The 15,773-nt window shown below is 39.4% G+C and overlaps 1 protein-coding gene across 4 annotated transcripts in view; it reads right to left on the bottom strand.

Annotated features, from left to right (window-relative positions):
- Nucleotides 1-15,773, bottom strand: part of EBF1 (EBF transcription factor 1) — a gene marked incomplete at its 5' end in the record, with an annotated part of 382,001 nt that overhangs the window by 75,544 nt on the left and 290,684 nt on the right. For all 4 annotated transcript variants that reach the window (XM_080803881.1, XM_080803882.1, XM_080803883.1 and 1 more), the window contains one exon: nucleotides 1,263-1,389. In XM_080803881.1, coding sequence (XP_080660007.1) covers nucleotides 1,263-1,389 — 127 coding nt within the window. The remainder of the gene's footprint in view (nucleotides 1-1,262; nucleotides 1,390-15,773) is intronic.

The raw sequence follows: 15,773 nt of genomic DNA, 5'->3' as shown, positions 1-15,773 counted from the left end.
AAAATTTTCCTCTTGGGTCAATCCTATAATTTTCAATTAACTAAAACTAATCGTCAGGCAGGCACCAAACCTGCATTTTGTTTAAAGGGCTGGGAGGCATTTCCAAGGGTCAGAATACATTAGTTGTTTTTATAATTTTGAGAGAGAAGGGGAGAGAGAGAGAGAGAGAGATTGAGACTAACAAGCATGGTTGGTTTTGTTCCTGGTATTAAAATACAAAAAGGAAAGATGCTTTGAGGTAAAATGTCACAGCAAAATAAAATTTGTCCATTTAATTGTATGGCTATAATTAGGATCTGTTAAGAGAGTTCTCTCTTCACTGCTCTGGATCTTCTTTGTGTGGAAGAAACCTACACTCTATACTTAGTCAGGCCCTGTGGTCCTCTATTGAATGAAGAAGGAAACGGGAGACAAGTTCTTGGAGACAGTTACCTAGGGATGACAGGTCATAAGCAGAGGGCCTAGAATGTCACTACTCCCAGTAAGGCCCATGGACCAAGATCACCAGTCTACCCTGGGAGTGTGTTAGAAAGGCAGAGTCTCCGGTCCCACCCAGGGCTACTGAATCAGAATCTGATTTATAGAAAGATCCATGGGTGTTTCGGTTAGCACATTACAATCAGAGGATCTCCTGAAGTACACAATGGACGCTTGGGCTGCGTGCTTGCATTTCCACGGGGAACCTGCCTGGTTCTCTCCATCTGACGAGGCGGTCAATTCACCTCCACTCTGCAACCCTAGCTTCTCACCGCAAGGCAGATCTGTGCGCCAAGGCTGTTTGGGGAGGGCAAAACACACTTTACGGGAGAAGGAGGTACCAACCCAGAATTAAATAGGAAACTACCAACTCCCCAGCTATGACCAAGCTAGAAGAAAGTTGTCCTGTTCCTTAAAGCACGTCCGTACTCCATAAAGCAAATAAACCCCAACACAGATGGCTTAACGTACAGAGAGACTGAATTGCCTACCACTTCTTCCCCCTTTCCCTACTTCTCAGGCTGCTTCTTAGGTATCCAACCAATTTTTTTTTCTACCAAACCTCTCATTCAACATGGACACCCACATGAAGTCTTAAGTAATGATATACTAATACTACTAATAATAGCAAGTCATCTGGTCATCTATTTGGTGAAATGGACAAAGAAAGACGGTCCTACAAATGAGATTTTAAAATACAATGCCTGTGTAGACATACAAGATAAAGCAAAACACACACAAATCCGAGGAAAATCTCTGTGTCCATCATCTGCAACAGTTCTTACCTGTGTAAATGAATCTTCCCGGTGTCCCTTTGCAGAACTGTTTCGACTTGTAGGACAATGTGACTTCTACAACACCAGGGATGTGCCGGGGAGGAGTCTGCACGCGGATGGCATGAGGCGTAATCAGCTGGGGAAGACAGTGGGGAGAAAACTGTCACTGCGATATGTAAAGGACTCATTTCACAGCCTTCCCATCAGCTCTCAATAAACATAGCTTTAAAACACATAATTAACCTGTCAGTGTTTACATGCTATCTTGATGGAACCTGTATCAAAGACACTGACAACGATATTTACAAGCGCTCCAAGCACAGCCACAACAACTTTATCTGAGTTTCCCTACACAGCAGGCACGCGGCTTCCTGGTTTGAAAAGTGAACCTGGCCTAATGGAATGATTCATCTACTACGGGATATCCTTTGGAAAATCTCTGTTTGAGGCAGACGCCCCCCATCAGAGCTGAGCACTGCCATGCCTCTCCAGAAGCTGGTGGGCCTGGTGTTTGAACTGAGCCCTTGAACATGTGGAAAACACAGAAGTAGGAAATCAGTGGGCCAAGGCACTCTGATTAGCTGCAGAGCCCACGTATGAAATACCCCTAAAGACCATTTGGTGCATTAACTACCAGAGGCGCAATCAAAGAGCTTTAAAGGGGAAACTGCCTCCCTGGAATAGCTTAGAGATCTGGCAGAACTAAGGACTGTCCATAAAAGGGAAGTGGAAGTTTGGGGAGGGGGTTGCAGAATGATCCCTGGTCCATTATGCAAGGCCACGTGCACAATGAGAACGTTCATTTCTGAACCCTGTTGGCAATCAGATTACACCGAGAAGCAGAATTTATTTTTTATTACTCTTATCTTTGTTTATGTAACTGGAATGTAATTAATGGTCATAAAACTGGCATTATCTGGTTCTTTGAAAAATCCAGCCCTGGCATTTGACTGCTTGACCTCTGATGGCGCTGGATTCTACACGTTCTCTCTGTATGGTTTCGGTCATTGCCCACTTCTTGACACCTATCAGAGTCATTTGGTTCAACATTTGTGGTACTGAGTCAGTATACAATGGATTAGCACTTGGGTTTGTACTAAATTATGAAGATAACTTAGAAGAAGCCTTTTTTTTTTGTTCTTTAATGGGCAAACCAGACCCAATGCAAATGTTTTGCCCAGAAAATTACAGGTGGCACTATTGAAAGAACCACAGACAACACTGTGAAAATCAAGGTATCAGCCCTCGGGGCCCACCTGAGTAAACTGTCCTAGCACCAAGTCCCAAGGAAAAGAATCTGAGAAAGTTACTACTGTGAAAGTCCACAAGTAATTTCTGTCAAATACTCTTTTTTGAAACATAAAGAAAAGGCCATCTGCATAAAAGTCATTTTAACTTAGTAATTAAAAATGCCTATCCCTTTCTGTAGAATGTATGGAGCCTTAGCTTATTTGCTGGAGACACTTGAAAGATATTTCAAGAAGATCATGCTTATGTGGAACCCCTGGAGACTGAGTTCATCTCCATGGCTGAGTGTTTTGGAAGGCTAGAGTTTTAACCAGAAAAGTACACAAAAAAGTATTTACTTCAAATTTTGTCCTTTTCATATTTAATTTCTTCCAAAATCATTGCATTTTTTTCCTAAAATAAGCAAAGTATATATACTTTAATTTACCCTTGATGAATCAAGGGTATTATCTATTACTGTATTATAGAAAAGCCTCCTTAGTGACTACTGAGGTATGAGGATCTATTTTCCCCTGCACTAAATGGCCTTAGATAACTATAATTTTTAAGTTATTTCTAGTTTATTCACTTTCTTGTCTTTTTTCTCCTGCTGCGCTTTGCACCTTCTAATCTGCACGTCTAATCTGTAAGCATCAAAATCAGGAAATCAAGTTTACTATCGTACAGAGAACAGAAGAAAGAAAGAGGCTCTGAAGGGCAGTAAAAGATGATAATTCAAAGTCAAGCACAAGTTTAATCGCAACTTGTCAAAGTGTTTTTGCAATGGTGGGAATTAACTCTTGGTGAGCCCTTAGGAGGTGTCTTCCACATTGCTGAGGAATTTACACATAGACACTAACTTGGTCAGATCAATGACCACATTATTGTTACTGTTAGTATTATCCCTTTTTCTTTTTTCCCAGATGTGAAAATGCAATCCTAAAATTGCTGAGTTGCTTGCACAAAGATTACCCTTGTTAGCACAAGTTAGAACAAAACATGACACTGTTGCAATTCAAAAAATGACCAGGACAAACCCTTCCTACCTAATCATAGAGAAGAACTTGTTCATATGGAAACTTTTTATTTATTTTTTATTTTTTTAATAATATTTTATTTATTTCACAGACAGAGATCACAAGTAGGCAGAGAGGCAGGCAGAGAGGAAGAAGCAGGCTCCCTGCTGAGCAGAGAGCCAGATGTGGGGCTCCATCCCAGGACCCTGGGATCATAACCTGAGCTGAAGGCAGAGGCTTTAACCCACTGAGCCACCCAGGCACCCCCTCATATGGAAACTTTTTAAAGGAAGTAATAAACTCAAATTTTTCAGATCCCGAGATGGGTGTGGGTGGTTTTTTTTATCTCCATTCTATATCCATTTTTCATTTGCTGCCTGGTCCTTTGCTATACTTTTGATGATGGAAGTTGCCATATTGTTAGATTCCAAATAGGCCATACGCTTCTATTTTTAAGAGTTACTTAGGATGTAGAGTTAGATCAATTCACAATAACACTTAGGAGAACTTATAGCCAGTTAGAAAATACTTCACCTGCCCTTCTTTTCAGGAGAAATAAATTTTAAAAGGTGGAAAGATATTAGTGAATAGATGAATAGAAACACCTTCTTACATAGAAGGACTTACTACCTATGAGCTACTATACTAAGCAACAGAGTTCATGGGCTTCCTGAATTGATTATATAGGACTGCAGTGAAACTACTGACTTAAGAGTGAAGTATTGGCATAAAGCAGTAGGCTCAGGAAATTGAAACATTTTCATTTACGATTTCACTTTCAATTTTAATCAATCACCTTTACTAAAGCAGAGATTCCTTCTTGAAATAACTATCCTTCACAAATGAGGTAGACTATGAATTATCATTAAAGAATGAATTTGTTGATGTTTTCCTCACCGTTGATGTTAGTCTGCAAACAGCCTCTGGTATTGACATACTTGATGACATATTGATGCCTTACAGAGGAAAATCATTTTTTCTAACTTCTATCAATCTGAAAGCATAGGGTTATTTACTAATCACTCAGAGAATCATAGACTTTATTGCTGGAAGGAACTCTAGTAATCATTTAAAACTAACCCTCTCATTTTAACATCTGAAGACACAAAATTCTAGAAAAATCTACAGGCTTCAAAAATTGACCCAACATCTTAGGGGAAGAAAAGGGTCTAAATCTGTAAGTCTAGAACCCAAGACAAACACCACCACCCCACCACTGTCCCAGGATGGATAATTTCCCACACTGTTCTAACCTGCTTGAAACGAGGTAGCCATTCCAAGAAATAGGAGGAGGAAGAGCTCAGGTAAATCTAAAATTTCCAAACTCCCGTTATTGGAATACCACTTTCTCAGTTTGGTCATGACTGTATACCACCTATACAATTATGTACTTAATATTTTAAAAATCAATTACTTTTTTGTTTAAAATAACTTAGTTTTAAGGAAAACATCATATCACTCTCCCAGCTGGAAAGCGGATATCCCTGCCAAAATAAGAAGGTAATACAGGTGGTAATTTTAAAGTTAATATGATATTCTTAAATTCTAACTAAATAGTGCTCACAACCTGAAGGAGTTTACTGAAAGGGGAAACCAGCCAGTGTTAGATGCTACAGACTTATTCACCCCAACTGAGACTTACCACCTTAACATTAATCTGAAGATTAAAAGACAAACAAAAAAACAACTTTCTCACTATGTGATTCAGTTCTGCCTGATGTCTGTGTCAAACCCAAAGTTTTGTCCTGTCCCACCAGAGACACATGCTCCATATTTTGGGAAATGTTGTTCTAAGTGATTAAAGAACAGATTCACTCTTGACCTGACTTCCTTAAAGCACAAGCCAAATGAGTTGAGCTAAAACTAAATAATCTTATGAAACTGTAGCATCTGACACTACTTTCTCCCTTGTTGGAAGTCTCTATTTTCCTCACTTCTGTGACACTAATGATAAGACTTAAGACTTGCATGTCTGATGGTTTACCAAAACACTTTCACATTCACTATCTTTTAAAACCCATTCTTGTAGGATATGTATTCCAGATGAGAAAAGCTGAAGGTCAAACAAGTTTAACAAATATCGTTTAGAAACACTAGGAAGAAAACCAGTATCTTCTGCTTATAAATAAGTGTTTTCTGGAGTTCTTCTTTTATTCATTGGTTCCTATTTTCCTCACTTGCCAACTTTTCCTTTCTGCCAACTTATTAACTGTTGAAGTTTTACAAATTCTGTTCTGTATTTTCTTCTCTTTTTACTTGCCTAACATTTTGTGAGTTTATTCATGCGCTCAGCTACCTCAGTTAGACTGAGTTCCAAATCTACACCTGTAGCTTTGATCTCTTTGGCCACGCACCAAACTTTTATTAGCAACAGAGTAACAGAATCTCCCTGAACACATCTAATTGCCACCTCGATCCCAACATGACCCAAGCTAAATTTATCATCTTACTACTTATAAATGTATTTTTTGCTCCCATGTTCCCATTCTTGGTTAAGGGAATGCTATCCTTTGAATCACCCAAAGTAAGATCATCTTTATTTTTTCTCCTTTCAGTTTTTTTTGTTTGTTTGTTTTGTTTTGTTTTTTGTTTTTTGTTTTTTTAGTCATTTTGATTTTTCCTCCATCGGCCTCCACTGGCTCTTTGCTTTACTACTTTCTTCTGTTCAAGTTGTTACCATTTCCTACTCTTAAAATTACAATTATGGTCTCTCTCTACTTCTCCTTTTTCTATCAGAATTATCTTCTTCAAATACAACTTCATCATGTCGTTGCCTTACTCAACAAATGCCCCTTTTAATTACAGTATATGATCCAAACTCCTTGGCACAATATTCAGAGCGCCCCAAGGACTGACAGCTAATTTCCCTTTCTAGTCTTACTTCCCACTTTGCTTTTCCCCGTTCTGGAGAGTAGGGCATGAGGATACATGAAAACACCACAGCTGTGCCCAACATCTTTGCTTTGTTCGTGTCATTCCTTGCCTACACATTCCCCTACTGATATTCTATTTATTCTTTGAGACCATGTACCCTCTCTCTTCCAATAAGTTTTACCTGATCTTAAAAGTCAGAGTTACCTGCACCTTTGTAAGAATTTATATAATTATGACATTTATTCTATAACACTTAATATCCTATTTTGTTCTGTGCCATAAAGATTTTCCTACACATTTTTCTCTCATTAGCTAGTTCCTGAGATCAGAGACAGGGTCTAATTCATATTTATACCTCTAAAGTATTTAACTTAATGCTCTACATACAGGATATTTCCAAAATATTTCTGGAATAAATACTTACATAAATTAGGCCATAATTCTACAAGAGATTCGACTCCATTAGGCCTAGTAATACCTACCCATAAGAGTTCACTGTTCCTAACCTGATAATATTTAACTCTCATTCCCTAACTAAATTGCTCTTAAAATGAATTATCCCACTGGCTCAGCACAGGGGTTCCTGCTTGAGACCACCGCTCAGATTTCATCTAAGTGGTAAAAGAGAAGAGGATTTCTAAAGGTCTCTGACTCCTGTGAGAAGGAATAAAGGGAAATAAAGGAAAGAAAAAAAGGTAAGAAGGTAATACTAAGAAAACAGCCTACACAAAAACAATGTTTAATGTTAACTGTTTATTTCTGGACAGATGACATGATATGTGATTCATCTCCTCTCTCTCTCCCTCTTTCTCCGTGTGTGTGTGTGTGTGCACGTGTGCACACGCACTTGCACAGGAAATAAGCAATTAAATAATTCCGGAATAAATAAATTTCTACATTCACAGGTATTACTTTAATTATGAGAAAAACTTTACTAAAGATCAAATGTAGAATAACATCAGTTTTACACAATATGTACTACATTTAATTATGTAAGAATTAGATATGTATCTGCATGGAAAAAAGACTAAAAGGAAAATTATCAGAGTGTCAAGGACAATTTATAAAACTATGGGTAACCTTATTTTCCTCTGCGTACCTCTTTGAATTCTCTAACTTCTCAACAATAAGAATTGTTAATATTATAATGGGAAGAAACCATTTTGGGGAGCGGCATTCTGATGGAAAGATACCCTTGCTCTCTGCAAGGCCCCAAGAGAGGCTGCCAGCACACCCAGGACATACGGCAGCAGGGATCACACTCCCTCCAAGCTGCTGGTGTGAGCATTCCCTCCTCTCCGGACTCCGAACACAAGGTCAGAAGAGCCCGGTGCTGGCTGGCAAGGTGAGGCATGCTTGTGCTGAGAGACGGAGCGCAAACATGGGGGAGGTGGGCAGGCCTCTTTTCCACAGAAGTACGAGAAACAAGAAAGAGGAGCTCCTCTGTGGATGGACCAGAAGAGGAGGCTGGTGGCAGGCGCATGGAGGGGGAGGCAAACCTCCAAAGAGGCAGTCTGTCTGCAAATTCTGGAAGTCCGGAAGAAGGGCCTGGGAGAAAGGAGAATTCTCTAAATAGTTTTTATAAAATTCTTTCACAGGCTGAAAAGCATGACCCATGTAGGAAGGTGAAGGAGAGTAACTAGTATCTAAAAATGTTAATGGAGGGGCGCCTGGGTGGCTCAGTGGGTTAAGCCTCTGCCTTCGGCTCAGGTCATGATCCCAGGGTCCTGGGATCGAGTCCCACATCGGGCTCTCTGCTCAGCAGGGAACCTGCTTCCCCCTCTCTCTCTGCCTGCCTCTCTGCCCACTTGTGATCTCTCTCTCTGTGTCAAGTAAATAAACAAAAATCTTTAAAAAAAAAAAAAGTTAATGGAAACATGCTACAGAATCGCAGGTAAGAAGAGCAAGCCTTCAGAATCACTTTCTTCTCTGAGAGCCAGTAGCGCTCCAGCTCACGCTAAACAGAAGATGGTGGGGACCTCCATGGTGGCTTCTGCAAGAGTGGCCTTTTCTTGTCATCTGACTGTGTGCCAAGTGTTGTGCAAGACTCCGTCAGTGACTTCTGTCCTGCAGCACTAGGAGCAGGGATGGGCATTCGCTGGTTCACAGATGCGGAAGACGAGTTGCAGGCGAGTGAAGTAACATGACCAAGAAGTGACCATCTGCCCCACTACAGCCACCACTGCACAACACTAGCTGTCCCTCCTGACTGCTGTTCGTGGTTTCTCCATACTTGCTGTTACATGTACTTTCTACCGTGTCTCCACTGTTGACAGGATAGAATGTGTCCCAACTTCTACAACCTCAAAGGTTCTGGGAGCACAGTAGGTACTCCAAATAGCCTTTTTCACTGTCGAGAAGCTAGCTGAGAATTATTTCTTGGCAAAACAAAAAAGCAACTCCAAGATAAGCTTTTATGTGTGTTTTCTAACCAATGGGACTATATGAAATAAATGCAACTTGAAGTTCCAAGCCACAAAGCCAAAAAAAAAGTGGGATTACTAGAAAGTACACTAGTGAGTTCTCCTTACTAGCCTTAGGATTTAATATTTTAGCCTTAATCACTTTCAACGCAGACACAGTCCAAACAAGCAAAGACTTAAAGAGAAGGGGTGGAAAGGAAGAGAGTTTCTTTTCGGGAGAAATACTTAACTGTCAAGACCAGAAAAGGCCTTAGGTGGGCTCTGCTGCAGCGGTCTTCAGGTGTCACCCACCCAAGGGTCTGGATTCTAATATACACTGGCCCAACCACCCGTCGCCACTCTCTGTGCCTCAGTTTACTCATCTCACACTGCACTGGTCTATCTGCTCTGTGGGAGTGCTTATAATAATGTTAAATATGCTTTGTGTTTGGGTAGAGCTTCTCTAGGGGCCCTAAAGCACTTTCCAGATTAATTTTTTAATTTATGTATTAATAATTCTCACAGCATTCTCCCTCCTCCTCAATTAGGTTAATAACATCCATCTCTTTTGAGATAGGCAGGGGGTGCTGAGTGATGGACACGAAGCAGACATTTAAATAAGAAAACTGTAACATAAAAACATAATTAAAGCTTCAAAACCAAATTGACTAGGGATTTTTAAAGAGACACCACAGTAGTAGTGACCAAACAAGCCAGCTTATTTTTCCTCCACTCTGGAACATTCGTCTTTCTCTAGTTAAACATGGTGTTTAAAAAATATTATTTTCAGGAGCTCCTAAAGGAAGTTAAAACACGAAAAATGTATATTCGTGGCAACCGTACTGGTTAAACCTCCAGATTATGTCTCTGTTCCCCCGAAGCGGATACAACATAAATCAGCAGATGCCATCTCTCCTCCTGAGTCCCTCAGTGAATTCTCGTTGTTCCCTAATCAGAGTTCTCCGGGTTTCGTAACACAGACTTTTTCATTCCCAAGAATTGCCTGTCTCAAAGGCAGTATATGATTTCTCCGAGAACGTGAGAGAAACCCAGTGGAGGCATTTACTGTTTCACAAACATCCTGGTTTCCTTTTGTCCTTTCAAGAAAAAAACTTTAAACCAGTGTTTAACAAAATATGTTGGGTAACATGAATTCGCAAAGATCAACTTTATGTATGAAGGTCAGAGGAGACTTAAAACTAAAATCTCGGGAATTGAGTTAAATAAGAGATTTACAATGTAAGTTTTCGAATGGTCAGCAGTATTCCTTTGCACTGCCTGAAATTTCTCTCATACGTAGAAATAAGACACAGACACATAGTAGAGAGATGTAGATATATTTTCCTATTTATTGTCTGCAACCCCAACTAGAATATAAGCCCTGTGAGGATATGAGTTTTGTCTTTCTTGTTTTCGCTTCTAACAGTCCCTGGGAAGCAGTAGGCACTCAATAAATACTAAGTGAATGAATACCATAATGCTATTAACCACCACTAATAATTTTGGATAAAGAGTCAATAAAGTCACGTGTGAACCTACAAAAAAAGAAATAATCAATACCACTTCACTCAAAAAAACTTTCTACTAAAAAAAAAAAAAAAGTCTGTTTACTTTTACCCCTCCCAGAAAAAACCCTCAAGCTTCCTGGTATACTCATTAAACATTCACAAAAATATACTACCCAATTCTTCTGACCAAGAAACTAACCAGGTCCCTAAATCAATGCAGTTAATTGTACAAAATAAAACAGCAACAAGATCATATTTCAAAATAGGAGATTTGGGAGAAAAAAGGCTAAAATAAATACATTATACTTCAACTACCTTTGGTTTTGTGGGTTGATTTATTTATTTATTTTTCAGTAATTTATTTTTTAAATAAACTTTCTCTAGCTCTTTCCCAGGATGTAAATCTTGTGCCAACCGGCCCCATTAAAGACTGGATCCCATCCTGACCATCTGGGAGCTGGAAAAGCATTGGTGAGTTCCTGAGGTCCAGAGTAGTCCAGAAGGAGAGGACTGGACACCAGTAACGCCAGCCCCTGTGGTTTGAAACTGCACAATGAGCTCTTTCTCAAGGTTTGTTTTTCTAAATTCAGTTAAGAAGGAACATCATTCCCTGCTCGGATCTGGCTTAGGGTCCTGGGTTGCTGCTTGTTTGTCTGAAAATTAAAATATAAAAGAAAAGGCAAAGCCAGATACATTTATGGAAGAGACTAAATGTTTGTTACCAAAGCTGGCAGTTTGCAAGGCAGAATCTTTGCCTATATGGAATTAGGGAGGAAAAACATAAAAGCCAAAAGATTGCTAGATGGGTTAACAGGGAATGAAATGAACTCACCTTTCAACAAAATACTTCTAAGGTCTTTCCAAGTTCCAAGAAAGGGGTATCAAAGCTATAAGGTACTAAACAGAGTTGACTTTGAACAGGTTTTGTGCGTGTGGCATAGTTCACATTTGCATACTGCATACGCTGATACTTGCACATATATTCGGTAATTCCTCATTTAACATGTCCCTTCAGGAAGTGAGCTGCATGGAAAACCAGAGCCAAACCCCTTTTAATACCGTGCCACGACAGCTGCTTTCACTGGGAGTCTTTTGAGGATGCATTACACACATCTTGCTGTTTTAGAGAGGATATATTGAATATAATTGCCATCTCTGTCTTGATGACTCAGGGCCACTGTCATTACGAACAGTCATTAATGTGCCACGCAGTAATATAGTTCTGCGTCTGCTTTTTAGGTTTTCCATTTCTGCCCTTGACATTAAGCTGTCATTTCTGCTGTCACTGAGCCTGCTTCTAACAACCTGCCTCTAGCTTGCTCCTTCTTATTTGCTATGACCTGGGAAAACAGATAAGATAATTTGTTAAAAATTGTTGTTCTGGTTACCCAAAGTCTGTTATTTTCTATATTTCCTTCTTTTTTTTCTTTTGAGTTGAGGTTATTTAACAGTTTCTCTGGGTAAGTGTAGTTTTACTCCATTCTTATTAGACAGCTAAAAGATGGCTCTGGAGTCATAGAGATTTTGGTTCAAGACCAGGCTTTGCAAATTACCAGCTGTGGAACCTTTGGAAAGTCACTCAACCTCTCTGGCATTCAGTTTCATTACCTGAGAAGAAGGTGGGACAGGGGAGGAGGCTAGCTATATCTGATGAGTCTGAGGGTTAATTGACATTATGCCTATAATGAGTTTAGGAGAAGGTCTCACTGATATCAATCACCTAGAAAGTACTAGTTTTATTATTACTTAATCCTCACCATAACCAATAGATTCACACTAATGTAATTGTGTGCACTCTTGCTGCACAATAAATAAATCTAAATATAAACTACCTAATCACACATGCATTAACAAAAACTAAACTGTAATCTATCTGGTACTGATACGTTGAAGCATCCTGAAATACAATAGTTGTTAATAAGGAACATTTGTTGGAAGGAAGGAAGGAAGGGTGTCATTCAACATTATTCTGTGTAAGTGTGTATAAATTAATGCTTCTGATATGTGAGGATCTGGGCTTAACACTGGGAGACTAAGGTGAATTTAGCATGGGTCCTGCCTTATGAGAGAGAACATCCCCTTAAATCACAATAATTAAAGATAGAAAGTTATAAGGAGCATAATATAATACAGAGAAGACCGTGTAGGAATTTAGGATAAAAGGAAATATTAAATATCTACATTGTAAGGGAAGATTTCCCAGACAAAAGTAGCATTTTACTGGATCTTAAAGGACAGAAGAATTTGCACACAGAGAGGAGGGAAAACATTGTGGAAGAAGAAATGGTATAAGAAAGGCCAGAGTACAGAGGCAAAAATCACTCCGAGTGCAAGGGGCCACTAACAGCTCAGTGTGATGAAAGCCAAAGTTAAGATGAATGGTGGGCAAGAATGGTAAAAAGAAAGGTCAGAGCCTTCATGGGCCATGCTTGAATCCCAAACTAAGGAGTTATGGTTTTAGGAATGAGGAAGCCAGTAAGGTTGTGTAAGGAGGAAGGCTTTAGTTCAGACCATTAGGGAGCCATTCCAGTGATCTGACTTGAGTGCACATACAAAATGAACACAACACTTTATAGTTATCTGTCTTCTTCATAAAAGTCACGAGACTGCAGCCAGGTGTGAATTTTGTCTTTGATTTATGTTAAAGTTAGAAATGCATCACACTTGCCTGGTTTCCATTTTCAAGTGATGGGCACATACGCGTGTCTCCTGAAAGCACCGTGAACAACTCATGGAGAATGTCATCTTAAAGTCGTTCCTAACCATCCCATAATTATCAACGTTGAGGATAGATTTCAAGTGCCTTAATCATTAAAAATAAAAATATAAACTAAAGCCTTTTTAGGAATAAGGTGAGCATGGTTGTAACTCTGTAACTACATTAAAGAGGCCATTAGAGTATTTTTAATCTGTTTTTTAAATATGCTGGCTCATTTAAAAATGATTCCCCATAAAATAACTTGGGCTTGAAAGGTGTTCTTCAAAGTCATACTCAAAGTTTAATGCAACCAGTTCAGACTGCCTCTTTTATTTCTCACAAATAAAGTTTATGATTTTGCATTAAGCATCTTCCACTTGACAGGTGATCGATAAGTAGAGGTTACATACGGACTTGGCAGCTTAGATATTTAGGACAAGTAGGAAACCTTGAACTAAACTTATACACGTAAGCCTCGATATATGTAAAATAAATGACACAGCCATTTATATACCATAATGACATCATGAAATTTTAAAAGATATTTGTGATAATGTCTTTCTCTGCCTTTCTTAATTTTTTGTTTGATTTGAATGGAACTGTATTGCATACAAATGTGATATAAATAAGAGTCATTAGAATGCCAGTGCCATCATGTATAAAATTTGGGAGGGTTCAGCAAATATAAGGTAATTTATTAAAAGACTAAAGAAATACCATGAGAAAACTAGAGCAAGAGAGAGTTGAATGGGGGGTGAAGCTGGTGTCTGGAGAACTGGGCTGTGACCCCGGCACAAAGAAGCAGCTAATGCATTCCCAGGACAAGTCACTGTATGACTCTGGAGCCTCTTTTTCTTCATTTCCAAAAAACAGCTGCACTTGATGACTGGAAAGGTTCCTCAAAGCCCTCAAAATTTTGTGATTCTACATGTGGTTCTGTAAAAATCAAGGCCAAACAAAAAAGCCTGGGAAACTTCCAGTGGGAACATGTATGAGTTGTAGCCATTCATTTTTTAATGTCACAGAGGAGCAAATGCTATTTTTTATTTACAATCCTTCCTCTGAGCTATGTGTATAGATGAGAATGGAAAGTAGAGATAGGAAAGAAGAAAGAAGTCAGGAACTGTGTTTAAAACTGTGTTTTCCAGCTTTTGGATTAAAGCAGGAAATCATTTCTCAGTCCCCAAACTGCCATTTATTTACCCAACTGTATTCACCCACACGTCTCCCTCACCTCACCCCCCAACAGAAGTTTCTTTGGACCTCCCCTTATCTCTGGGAATGCAGTTGAAGAAAACATCTGGATGCAAAAGACAACACGTAGCCCGTGTGTGAGGCTCACTGGTTCCTACAGTGATGAAATGGCCTTCTCCATCGGAGCTAAGTGGTTCCGGCCATCTTTAAATGTAACTGTCCTGTAAAATCATGTGGCATCTAGTGCCAAGTGTGCAGTGACTAGAACCAGATGCAAAATATGAGAGAAATTCTGTTCAAAGCCTGCAGCATTAAAGAATAATGGCTCTACACATTCCTGATCTTATCTGAATAACACTCTGCAAATACTTCAGATGATTTTCTCACATCTACCCCAGACCAATCGCTCCATGACTAGATTTCATGGGCTTGGCTTCGTTAACATGAAATCCAGCCATCACCAATATATCAGGTTCTGTGGTCACAAAAGTTTGGGACGTGTCATACACTTTATCTCAGGTATTCACAGTGCATGTTAGTATCTCAAAAGCTTTACAGAGCCCTAGAACAAGGACCAGTTGAATTTATTTGACTCAACATTTCCCAGACTTACCAGGAAAAACCTCCCTCCACCATCTCCCATGGGATACCTATTGATATCCCAAAAAATCAGTATATTCCAAAGAACTATCTGGGAAATGAATTAGACCAACATTGTGGTCTAGGTCTCAGATTTATATCAGATACCAGGACCTGAAGTGTAGAACATAGAAATACAGACTAATGATATATCTATAGGGAGATCCAATTTCGTAGCTAATTAAATGATTTTGATGAATCCTTTCACAAATAAACACAATATTGGTATCTTGCAAGTGTGTTGTAAAAGTAAAGAATAATAGTGGAAGAAAAGAAGCTACTTGCTAACCATTATCACTTCGTGCTTCTTACTTTGAAGGGACTCTCAAGGGAATAAACTCTAGATAAAAGGAATTATAAAATTGTAGCTGATTTCAAGGAGGATTTAGTCTAAGTCCCTCATTTTCAGATGGGGAAACTAAGGCCCGATGGCCAACACTAACTAAAATCTAGATCCTCTGACTGAGCAATCTATTGCTGCAGTTAACTGCAGTTAACACCCACGTCGCCCGACTCGCTCCTTGCCCACCGCCAACCTTTGCAGTCTAAACCCTTGCTTGGATGATTGTCCGCCTGAAGTCCCCTTCATCTCTGCTCCTCACCAGTCTCACCATTGTGTTTTCCTTACAGGTATCTTAAATACCTTAAGCTGTATAAATTCTCTCAGAGATTGCTGTGATTAAATCAAAGGATGGTCAGAGCCTAAAATGCCTAGCAGAGAGAGCCACCCGTACATCACAGGAGCTTGACTGGTTATTTGAACAGTCTACTTCTGCCTGTACCATTGTCTATGCCTTCAAGGACCTTTCTTTGAATTTTAAGCTAGTCATTTAACACTGGATTATAAAAATATATTATGTAACTCCCTAATTTGTTTCATGGGAGCAAGTTGCTGTTCCAAATAAAACGCCAGAGTCCATAAAGCCTAATTGTGATCACCCGTAGTACCTATCCCAGTGCTA

The sequence above is a fragment of the Martes martes genome (assembly GCF_963455335.1).
Source record: "Martes martes genome assembly, chromosome: 5".
Taxonomy (NCBI): Eukaryota; Metazoa; Chordata; class Mammalia; order Carnivora; family Mustelidae; genus Martes; species Martes martes.
This window is presented reverse-complemented; position numbering and strand designations above follow the sequence as displayed.